The sequence below is a fragment of the Centropristis striata genome, chromosome 7 (assembly GCF_030273125.1).
Source record: "Centropristis striata isolate RG_2023a ecotype Rhode Island chromosome 7, C.striata_1.0, whole genome shotgun sequence".
In the NCBI taxonomy this organism is placed as follows: domain Eukaryota; kingdom Metazoa; phylum Chordata; class Actinopteri; order Perciformes; family Serranidae; genus Centropristis; species Centropristis striata.
This window is the reverse complement of record NC_081523.1, coordinates 7,501,425-7,513,005: the sequence shown is the minus strand read 5'-3', so window position 1 is coordinate 7,513,005 and position 11,581 is coordinate 7,501,425. Positions and strand designations below refer to the sequence as shown.

General features: G+C 35.2%; 1 protein-coding gene across 1 annotated transcript; it reads left to right on the top strand.

The window, feature by feature from the left end:
- Positions 1-5,120: 5,120 nt before the first annotated feature.
- selenoe (selenoprotein e) lies at positions 5,121-10,383 on the top strand. The gene is made up of 4 exons (XM_059337641.1): positions 5,121-5,778; positions 6,894-6,970; positions 8,175-8,253; positions 10,045-10,383. The coding sequence occupies exons 1-4, from the start codon at positions 5,671-5,673 to the stop codon at positions 10,186-10,188; spliced, it is 408 nt and encodes a 135-aa protein (XP_059193624.1). The 5' UTR covers positions 5,121-5,670; the 3' UTR covers positions 10,189-10,383.
- Positions 10,384-11,581: the final 1,198 nt, after the last annotated feature.

The window sequence follows — 11,581 nt, the reverse complement described above, 5'->3', positions numbered from 1 at the left end:
AAGATTAAATAGGTATAGCACTTTGTAAATGGTTAATAATTGGTTTATAAACCATCTATAAACATCACTTAGTTGGTTATTGTAAAGTATTACCCTTCCATTTTAAGATAGCTGCATTTAGATAGACAGAAAAATAAAAACAAACTAAACATAACACTTCGAACAGGTATGCTCCTCCTGTTGAATAAAATGGTAATCTATATACAATTGAGTATCATTTGTAATTGCTGTGAATTAAAACACATAAAAGCAATATGAATCTGACAAGATCGGAAACTGCATTGTCCACAAAGACTAGTTATCCACTTCTTCATCCGTTAAATCTAAGTCTTTAATGTAGTTGATGAAAGGCTCCATGCTGCAAAAAAAGGAAAAGTTGGGTGAACTCAAAATTTCAAGGCAACAAACTTCGATAAAATTTTAAGTTGGACAATTAAACTAAATATTTTAAGTTTTGTTTTTGAGTTTGCTCAACTCTGAATTCTGATTTTTGTCAACTCAATTGTAAGTTGTACTAACTTATAATTTTACATTGTAATAACTTTTAATCCTTACTTCTGCTAACTTCTGCAATGTGCTGAAGTGGCACGATTGTAACACCGCTATGAAATGTCAGCTAATGTTGCGACCACAATTTTGAGTTAGCGTTGATACGCTAATGGCTACTGTTGTAGCTGTAACAAGCAGCGCTGCTTGCATCAGTTAGCCGCTAGCATCAGTTAGCCGCTAGCTTTCGCTAATGACCGAATTTCACCGCTTTCCCGCATTTCACAACAAAGAAACAAGAGCTAGCAGAACTATTGTCCCTTGTTGTGAACCCCAACTTAAAGATATAAGTAACAACAACTCCCCAACTTGTTTTTGAGCAGACAACTGGCTTCCTTTGTTGTGCTAACTTACATTATTGCCGTAAATGTCAATAATTTATATTTCCAAGTTTTACCAACTTAAATCACTGTTTTAAGCCAAAAAATACAAGTTGGCTTTTTTGTAGTGAATATGTCCTCAAATACATGCTGTTTAGCCTTTAATATGAAAGTTATTCTCTCTAAAGAAAGGCCTGCTAACACAGGAACTTTTTAGTTTTCTTAACCAGATGTGATGTTTTTTTATGCGCTGTGGTGGACAAACACGTTTTCCAAGTCGAGGAAATAATGTTTTGCACCTTGAACCTGGACCTCGGCGAGGTTATGTCTACTCTCCGTACAGTGTACAGCAGCAGCACACTCATTAGCATTGTGTTCTTATTGAATGAAGGCCTCCACATGGCCCTCACTTCTTTCAACACTGCCTCTCTTCTTTATAAGCAGACTGCAGCACAGCAGGCAGACAGGCAGCTGCCCCCCCTCCCAGTTGCCCCGAGGCTCCAGACAGATAAGCACACACACACACACACACACACACACACACACACACATACATAGATAACTGTTTATACTCAAAGTTATATTCTTATTCATCTCCCTTGTTCATCCTTAAACATATAAATAAATATCTCCACCAAAGCACAGAGAAATAGACACCAGAGCCAAAATATTTTTCACCAAATTGAATTGCACACATCATAAGAAAGCAGACACACAAACTACTGTCCTGCTGGCTGGTTGGCAGCATCCGGTGCTTTGGAGGAACAGGAAGTGTGTGTGTCCTTATAACAAGCTCTCCGAGGGGGGCAGGATTACAGTGAGGTGTTTTGGCGTTTGATCTGGAGCCAGCTGCAAGTGTTGCAATTTGTAAAAAAAAAAAGTTGGAAAAAGTTGCTCAGAACGAGAGTCGCGTACGTCTTCATCTTCTCTTTTCCGCGAGTTATAAACGACTGCGTTTTCCCCCTTCGTCAGCAAATTAATAATAACAACATCCCCTTTTTGGCATGAGCCACATGATGTAAGCTGAAACATGCTGAATGTGAACACATATGGTATGCATCCACACATATAGAGTGAGGAGTCAGCCAAAGCCAGAGCACCCAACCCCCACATTAACCCTCTTTGTGTTTTTCCCCTTTCTCATCAACTCTTTCTTCCCTTTTAAATCATAAAGTTTTTCTCAGGCTGCACCATGCATTGTGAGAAACAGGAGTGGAACTTTAAAAAAAGATGCAAATGTTTAACTCCAAGAGAAGCGTACAGGCCCACGGATTTATGATGGCTGCCAAGGGGAGGAAACCCTGTTAAAAAAGGGGACTGTTTTACTGCCATTTGACACATAATCTCAAACAGTACATGCAGAGCTGCACGGCTCTGTGTCTGGAAAAGATAGAGACACAGAGATGGTTTTTCTTTAGCATTCCAGGCAGGAATGGTTTATTTTTGTTGGAAACATAATTGTCTGTGGCTAGGATTTGGAAGTACATTTTACCCGCCAAACAGCCATAAAGTGTACATGTGGGTGTTGCCGCCCTCTTGTGGTGACCTGATGCAATTGCTTCTTCTTTTTTTTTTTTTTTTTTTTACAGCACAGAGGGTAAAACTTGGAGGGGAGAGATGTTTTCCTCTTCCAGGGTGTTAACACAGTGCAAATGTGCTGCGCTGTCATGAGGTCTGATTTCATACACGAGCACACAATGGAATTAAACATTGCTTCTCATGCAACTTCCAGCACAGTGAGGAAGAAATGCACCGGAGGCTCGCCATGTTGTCTCATTGCATCTGTGGCTGATGTTTTGGTCTAAAAACTACTTTATGTATACAGAATGCAGTGGGGAAAACATGTTTTAAGATTTGCAGGGCAGGGGATGTCATTAACCCTCTGGAGTCCACGAAAGTTTCCATGTCCAATTTAATGCATCAACTTTTTCAGCAATGGTTTACATCACCACGACCAAGTGTAACATGATTTTCCTTTTTTTTTTTCAGAGATTTTGCAGATTTTGCAGTGTGTGTTTCAACATTTTTAATCTTTTTTTGTTTTAGTGTCTTTTTATCTGTGTTTTTTGTAATATTTTGTGTGCTTTTATCTGTGTTTTCTGTGATTTTTGTGTGTTTTTTGTGGTTTTTATGTGTATGTTCTATGTGTTTTTATGGTTTTTTTTGTAATTTTTTGGTGTGTTTGTGTGTTTCTTTTGTGTTTTTTTTTTATTTTTTTAAAATGTGGTCATTTTGTGTATTTTTTAGTCATTTTGTCTTTTTTTAGTCATGTTGTGGTTTTTGTGTCCTTTTTTTAGTCATTTTGTGTCTTTTTTTGTCATTTTGTATCTTTTTGTGTCATTTTGTGTCTTTATGTGTCTTTTTTTAGTAATTTTGTGTCTTTTTGTGTCCTTTTTTTAGTAATTTTGTGTCTTTTTTTGTCATTTTGTATCTTTTTGTGTCATTTTGTGTCTTTATGTGTCTTTTTTTAGTCATTTTGTGTCTTTTTTAGTCCTTTAGTCCAACATAAAATGTGATTTTGAATCTTTTTTTTACTTTCAAAACACTATCATGCTCAATAAAGAATTTTAAATGTTGCAAATGTGAACAATGGTGTCAAATAAAACATATAAGAGGGTTACATCCAGTTCTATCATTTTATGCTAAATATATTTGAGCTTGTCTCCAGTTTTACTTGGAATATCATCATCAAACTGAAACTGGCCTCATGGAGTTTACAGCCAGAACTTTAGAGGTAAAAGGTGAAGAAGTCATGCTTTGGTCACTAAATCACATGACTCCTTCATGAAGTCACAAGCTCTGACACCAACTTCCCTCTAAACTCCTGGCTTGACGCTCCATGCTGTTTGCCATGTTTTTTTTATTGATGATGATAGGCCGAGTAAAACCAGAGATATAGTCCAATTTATTTAGGATAAACATATTTAATTTGATGTTTTCCTAATGTTTCCTGGTATATTTTATATTTGCAGTCTGTGTTCACATTTGCACCATTTAACATTCTTCATTGAGCATGATTGTGCAAAAAAAATAATGATGAGGTCATAGATGTCAGGTTGTGCTGGAAATATGATACCAACATGGCATGGTAAGCATATTTAAGTGGTATATATACAGGCATAAGGAAAAGTATTCAAAAATAGCCCAAAACTAAAAAAAAAAAAGAGCTTTTTTGTGCACTTTCATGTAGGAAATATAATAGAAAGTGAACAGTTCCTTCATGAAAATGCTCACAACAATGTCTGTGGGTTATCATGAGAAACTGGGTCATGATTTCTGAGGAGACATTTTTCAAATGTCTGCTTTTTGACACTTTGAGTGACTCATGTTATTTCATGCTGGCTGTGTGTTTGAATATCTTCTTTTTTTAATACAACAGATCATTATATCCATTTTCCTTTTATACTTTGTGAAGAAAAATAGTTTTTGTATTATTACATCAAGTTTACACACATGGGTCAAAAATGTGTATTGATACAAAAAAAAGGGGGTTTTATTCAAAAAGTTAGAAATGAAAACCAAAAAATAGGATGTATGATTAAGTTATTTGAGGAAAACCTGCAATACAGAATGATGAAATTAATTTATAGCAAAGATATAGAATATAAAAACTTAGTGGGGTTACTTTAGGCCCATGTGTCTTTTTTTAGTCATTTTGTGGGGGTTTTTTTTGTCATTTTGTGGTTTTTTTTAGTCATTTTGTGTCATTTTTGGTCATTTTGTGTCTTTTTTTTGGTCTTTTTGTGTCTTGTGTGTGTCTTTTTTAGTCATTTTGTGTCTTTTTTGGTCTTTTTGTGTCTTGTGTGTGTCTTTTTTAGTTATTTTTTTGTCTTCTGTGGATTTTTTTTGGTAATATTGTCTTCTCATTTTGTGTCTTTTTTGGTCATTTTGTGTCTTTTTTTGGTCATTTTGTGTCTTTTTTTTAGTCATTTTATGTCTTTTTGTGTCTTTTTTGGTCATTTAATATATTTTTAGTCCTTAAGTCCAACATAAAATGTGATTTTGAATCTTTTTTTTAACTTTCAAAACACTATCATGCTCAATAAAGAATTTTAAATGTTGCAAATGTGAACAAAGGTTGCACATATAAGATATAAGAGGGTTCCATCCAGTTGTATCATTTTATACTAAATATATTTGAGCTTGTCTCCAGTTTTACTTGGTATATCATCATCAAACTGAAACTGGCCTCATGGAGTTTACAGCCAGAACTTTAGAGGTAAATTTACAGTAGGGCTCCACGCTGCTTTGTTTTCTAGTCTGGATGTGATGAAGAAGTCTGGATTTGGAGCTTTTGGAGACTCCAGAGGGTTAAGGATGTCTATATAAACCCAGTTTAGCTAAAATAGTCTTGTGAGCTGCTGTGAGAGCGTGTCTGGCTCTGAGTGGCCATCAGCCACCTGTAACTTAACTGTATGGGAAAAAGTGATAAGAGCCCAGATGTTCTGTGGTTTCTGTGGACCCCCAATGACATCTGATGTGGAAGAAACTATAAAAATTTTAAAGCCAGGGGGGCTCTGAGTGGCTTTTGGAAAATCAAAACCAGCCTAATAACTAAAAGCTACAAAAAAAAAGAAGAATATGGCGAACCAGTGACCTACTTCTCAGAGTTTAAAGACTTTGTGATGGGAAAACTACAATAAACAGTTAGAAATACTGAACACAGGAGGGCACTGCTCCCCCACAGGAGGGTGTGGTGGTCTGGTCCACACTGAGAAACTGTCCAAGTGGATTAGAAGGTTAGATATTGTTGGTTGTAACTTGAGCAAAAGCAGTCAGGAATATTAATTTGTGATTTTTAAACATGTGGGCCTTCCTGGTGCTCACTCTGGCTCTCACTGTCAGAGCATCAGACTCTGACAACGACACCGCGGTTGAAGAAAAGCTTGAAATCGCCAGAGGAAAACTGCTGGTGAGTACACGTAGAAATATTTTTATTTACTTTAAGGCAGGGGTCTCAAACTCGCGGCCCGCGGGCCAATTGCGGCCCTCGTGACGATATTTTGTGGCCCTCACCTTGATATGAAAGTTTAATGTGAGTTTTATATGAATGGTGCTTTACTTTTGTGGAAGGTCCCTTTAATTACTTTTTTTGGTAATTTTGTGTCTTTTTTTAAATAATTTTGTGTCTTTTTTGCCATTTTGTGTCTTTTTTTTGCCATTTTGTGTCTTTTTTGGTCATTTTGTGTCTTTTTCTTAGTAATTGTGTGTCTTTTTTAAATAATTGTGTGTCTTTTTTTAATGATTTTGTCTTCTTTGGTCATTTTGTTTCTTCTTCAAGTGATTTAGGGTCTTTTTTGGTCATTTTGTGTCTTTTTTAAGTAATTTAGTTTTTTTCTGTAATTTTGTGTCTTTTTTTGGTCATTTTGTGTCTTTTTTTTGTAATTCTGTGTCTTTTTTCTGTCATTTTGTGTCTTTTTTTTGTAATTCTGTGTCTTTTTTAATTAATTTAGTTTTTTTCTGTCATTTTATGTCTTTTTTTTAGTAATTTTGTGTCTTGTTTGGTCATTTTGTGTCTTTTTTTAGTAATTCTGTATATTTTTTTTGTAATTTTGTGTCTTTTTTTGTAATTTTGTGTCTTTTTTTAGTAATTTTGTGTCTTTTTTTGGTCATTTTGATACTGCCTCCAGTGGCCCCCAGGTAATTTGAGTTTGAGACCCCTGCCTTAAATATTTGTTTTTGATGTTTTCTAATTCTAAAAGAAGAAATGTTTTCGTGAAAAATAGCTCCAAAACCCTCAAAATGTACCAGTTTTTGCCTGTAGTGTCTCGCCTTCACCTTCATGTTCTTAAAATGTTCCTGAGAGAAAATCAAGTCTGACAGTAAATATTCACATGGCAAAAGGACAGGGGGCGCCGTGAATGGGAACATGAGTAAGATTAGGGATAAGCCATGTGCTGTCATGTCAGTTTTCATTCTGCTGAGATATGAAACCTATTCCTGGCACCTTTGATCACACATATAACGAAGCATGCACGATGCTATTTGTCATGCTGCTTTAACAAATGTCTGTTGTCGTCCCTGCAGGCTCCCAGTGTGGTCGGATGAGGTATAAAGAAAATGCCCGAGCTCCATCATTTCCTTCTGGAGCGCTGGGCTTTATAGTATCCTTCTGCTTGTTAACTCTATGGAGTCTGGGGCTAGTTTGTCCTTTGTGAATCCTTTTCATGCCTTTTTTTGTCATTTTGTGTCTTTTTTTGGTCTTTTTGTGTCTTTTTTTAGTCAGTTTGTGCCTTTTTTTTTGTCATTTTGTGTCTTTTTTGGTCTTTTTGTGTCGTTTTGTCTTTTTTTGGTCTTTTTGTGTCTTTTTTAGTCTTTTTGTGTCTTTCTCTGGTCTTTCTGTGTCTTTTTTTAGTAATTTGGTGTCTTTTTTAGTCTTTTTTTAGTAATTTTGTCTTTTTTTAGTCTTTTTGTGTTTTATTTTGGTCTTTTTCTGTCTTTTTTTAGTCATATTGTGCCTTTTTTCTCATTTTGTGTCTTTTTTGTGTCTTTTTTTGGTCTTTTTCTGTCTTTTTTTAGTCATTTTGTGCCTTTTTTTCTCATTTTGTGCCTTTTTTTAGTCTTTTTTTTTTGTCTTTTTGTGTCTTTTTTTTGTCATTTTGTGCCTTTTTTTCTCCTTTCGTGTCTTTTTTGTGTCTTTTTTTGGTCATTTTGTGTCTTTTTCTAGTCTTTTTATGTCTTTTTTGGGTGTTTTTGTGTCTTTTTTTGGTCATTTTGTGTCTTTTTTAGTCATTTAGTCCAACATAAAATGTGATTTTGAATCTTGTTTTACTTTCAAAACACTATCATGCTCAATAAAGAATCTGAAATGTTGCAAATGTGAACAAAGGTGTCAAATCTAACATATAAGAGGGTTACATCCAGTTCTATCATTTTATACTAAATATATTTGAGCTTGTCTCCAGTTTTACTTGGTATATCATCATCAAACTGAAACTGGCCTCATGGAGTTTACAGCCAGAACTTTAGAGGTAAATTTACAGTAGGGCTCCACGCTGCTTTGTTTTCTAGTCTGGATGTGATCAAGAAGTCATGATTTGGTGCTTTTGGAGACTCCAGAGGGTTAAAAAAATGACCTTTTCCCATAAAAAAACACCACAGATTTTCTCATGACCTCGTTCATAAACAAAGCATTGTTTGTAGCAAGGTGCCAAGTCCAGCACCAGGCGGCTCCGTGAGCTTTTCCCAAGCTCTTCCAAGTTGAAAAATCATGTTGAGTGAAAGCTAAAAATAACAAAACGCAGATGCTTTATTCTTCACAACACTGCCTACCTGTTGTTTGCCCTTGATCCGTTCTTTCCTGTGCAGCCACAACTTGGAATACGATTCATCGGAGGAGAAGAAACCCCGTCTGATATTCTATAACGAAAAGGACGAGGTTGTAAAGGTGAGACGTGAGTTCAGGGATCTTTTACACATCCGGCTTGTGATGGGGCTTATCCAGGGAGCTCCGGGATGTCAAGACAGATTCATGTAGGGAAGTTTTAAGGCTGCTGCATCTGATATGAGATCCTCTGTCAGATAGCAAGTCACATAGACGGCGTGTGTTTGAAAGAGCGAGGCAGAGTTACAGAAAAAACAGATGGCAAGGAGGAGAGAGAGCCAGAGAGTATATAAATTAGAGTTTCTGACAGCTGAGTTATATTTTTTTGTACAGAAACAGCATAGTTGGTGCACTCTAAAAAAATGACACCGGCTCAAGTTAAAAAAATTGTTGTAACAATTTGCATTTATCTTTTTAAGTAATTCCAACTAAGACATTATTGAGTATTTCCTATGAGACTTTTATCGCTGGACGAACTCAAATAGTCAAGTACAACTAACATGATTTGTTTTGTCCTCTAGAAGCTTCATTATGTTGAACCAACTCAGTTTTTATATCAACGTTTTAGTGTTAATAAGTGGTCAAATTACTCTATTTAAGTTGCTATAACTCCTTTATTTTACTTTCTTTCTACTACAGAAAAGTCCATGCAAATTGTTACCTCAATTTTATTGAGTATAAGTCTTTTTGTGTCTTTTTTTTTTGTCATTTTGTGTCTTTTTTTGGTCTTTTGTGTCTTTTTTTTTTGTCATTTTGTGCCTTTTTTTAGTCATTTTGTGTCTTTTTTTGGTCTTTTTATGTCTTTTTGGTCTTTTTGTGCCTTTTTTGGTCTTTTTGTGTCTTTTTTTGGTCTTTTGTGTCTTTTTTTTTTAGTAATTTTGTGTCTTTTTAGTCATTTTGTGTCTTTTTTTAGTCTTCTTGTATCGTTTTTTTGGTCATTTTGTGTCTTTTTTAGTAATTTTGTGTCTTTTTAGTAATTTTTGTGTCAAATTGTTACCTCAATTTTATTGAGTATAAGTAACTAATTTCACTTAAGTCAGACATATTGTAATACAATATTAAGTTTCATTACCTTAATACTTTTCCTTGTTAAGTGAAGGCAGAAATGCTTATCTAAAATCAATATACTTCTAAGTTAAGACATCCTTCATTTTTTAATTTTGATCAACTTCTTGAAATAAGTTATTAACTTAATAAAACAATGGACATGTAACAAATAGTATTTTTCATGCTGAAAAGGCTCATGTTTTTAAGTCACTAAGACTAACCTCCTGAATCTTTTCTTAGAGTGTATGAATGCTGATATGAATTTGAACATTTTTATGCCCTGGAATTACAACTGTTCTGTGTTTCCCACTGACTTTTATTCCTGTAAGTGTAAGAAAAGCCCATGAATCTGCATTTAGGCCAACACGGGACGATAAAAACTCTCCACTGAAACCAAAACTAATGAATTCATTTAGCACAAAAAATAGTTGCTCACATAGTTTACTGCTTCCTTGAGGTTTTCACCTTTTATTTCCCCTCATAAAGCTCATGTAGGAGGTTTTTTTCTTGTCACATTCAGAGTCTAATACTTCTTGTTTTCATTTATTGTTTCATAATGTGGGCGCCCTTTGCGACTGTAATTTGACTTTATATGAAGATTTATTTCACACATTAAATTATAGAGCAAATAAATGAAAACAAATGTGCAGCAGGGTGCTCTGCATCCGCTGTGACTGAACAGGTTTTAATAAAAATCCAATTTTAGTAAACCAGATTAAACTAAGGTGAATCAGACCATGCTGTATGTTTGCAAACACGTATTTTTTAAGCCTAAAGCACGTGTCCGTTTCCTTCCTGACACGTCAGACCGTTCCTGTGAAGAAAATGAAGGCGGACGAGATCAGCAGCCTGTTGGACTCGCTCGGTTTCTACAAGAGGTCCCAGAAAGGGGAAGAGGTGCCAGAGGAGTTCCAGCATTTCCCCCTGCGCACCCCGAGGGACGAGCTGTGACGACACCTTGTGGCCGAACGCTGCCGCTGCACCCCCCCCGGCCGCATTAATGACGAGTGGGGCCCCAAGGCCAAAACGATAAGCCAGGCTCCACTCAGAGGACTCGCTGGCCCCGGTGCTGCAGCGTGCAGCGTGTTAGTCATCACTGTGTCACTCTGTTTATGTGCTTTAAATTAAAAAAAGATGTAAAATTGATCCATTTAATGTGCCTGATGTCTCCATTTAATAGGCTTTTCTAGTCACCTGGAATTATATTAATAAAACATATAGAGCAGTGGTGCAAGAAGCATTCAAATCAAATCAAATCAAAATTAAATAGTCTTTAGTCAAAGTCAAAATTTATTTAAATAGCATTTACAAAATGTCATTATATAGTCAAGTTTACAATGAAATTGGGAGTTCCACTGCTTAAGGTGTATAGTTTAAAACAGGGACTAAAGCAAGGAAAAAACAAGGACGTGTGATGTCATAAATAATATAAAAAAATAGATAAATTACCCCTGAAAATATTACAAATGGTATAGACGAGGTAGGTAGTGTGCTGCACAAATAAGTAAGTTTTGCATTCTAAATGCCCATTTGTGCAATAAAACTTAAGTTTTATATTTTTCATGTTTTTCATGTTAAATCTTGACCTGAAAAGTAGCTAAAGCTGGCAGCTAAATGTAGAGGAGTAAAAAATACAATATTCAGTTGCTGGTCCGGGTGCTGCAGCGTGCAACGTGTTAGTCATCACTGTGTCACTCTGTTTATGTGCTTTAAATTAAAAAAAGATGTAAAATCGATGCGTTTAATGTGCCTGATGTCTCCATTTAATAGGCTTTTCTAGTCACCTGGAATGATATTAATAAAACATATAGAGCAGTGGTGGAAGAAGCATTCAAATCAAATGAAATCAAAATGAAATAGCTAACTAAAACAAGGACAAAACAAGAACATGTGATGTCATAAATAATATTAAAAAATAGATAAATTACCCCTGAAAATACTACAAATGGTATAGATGAGGTAGATAGTGTGTTGCACAAATACGTTTTATTGAACACAAATGGGCATTTATAATGCAAAACTTACTTCAGTTTAAGTACAAAAGTATTATATGGGCACACTCAGATTGGTAAACACATTTTAATTTTCTGAAGGATACTCATTTTAACTACTTAATATACTGTTATGAGGTTAAATAAAAGTAAAAATTATTTTCTTTAATTTATCATGTTTTTCATGTTAAATCTTGACCTGAAAAGTAACTAAAGCTGGCAGCTAAATGTAGAGGAATAAAAAGGACAATATTTAGTTGCTGGCCCCGGTGCTGCAGCGTGCAGCGTGTTAGTCATCACTGTGTCACTCTGTTTATGTGCTTTAAATTAAAAAAAGATGTAAAATTGATCCA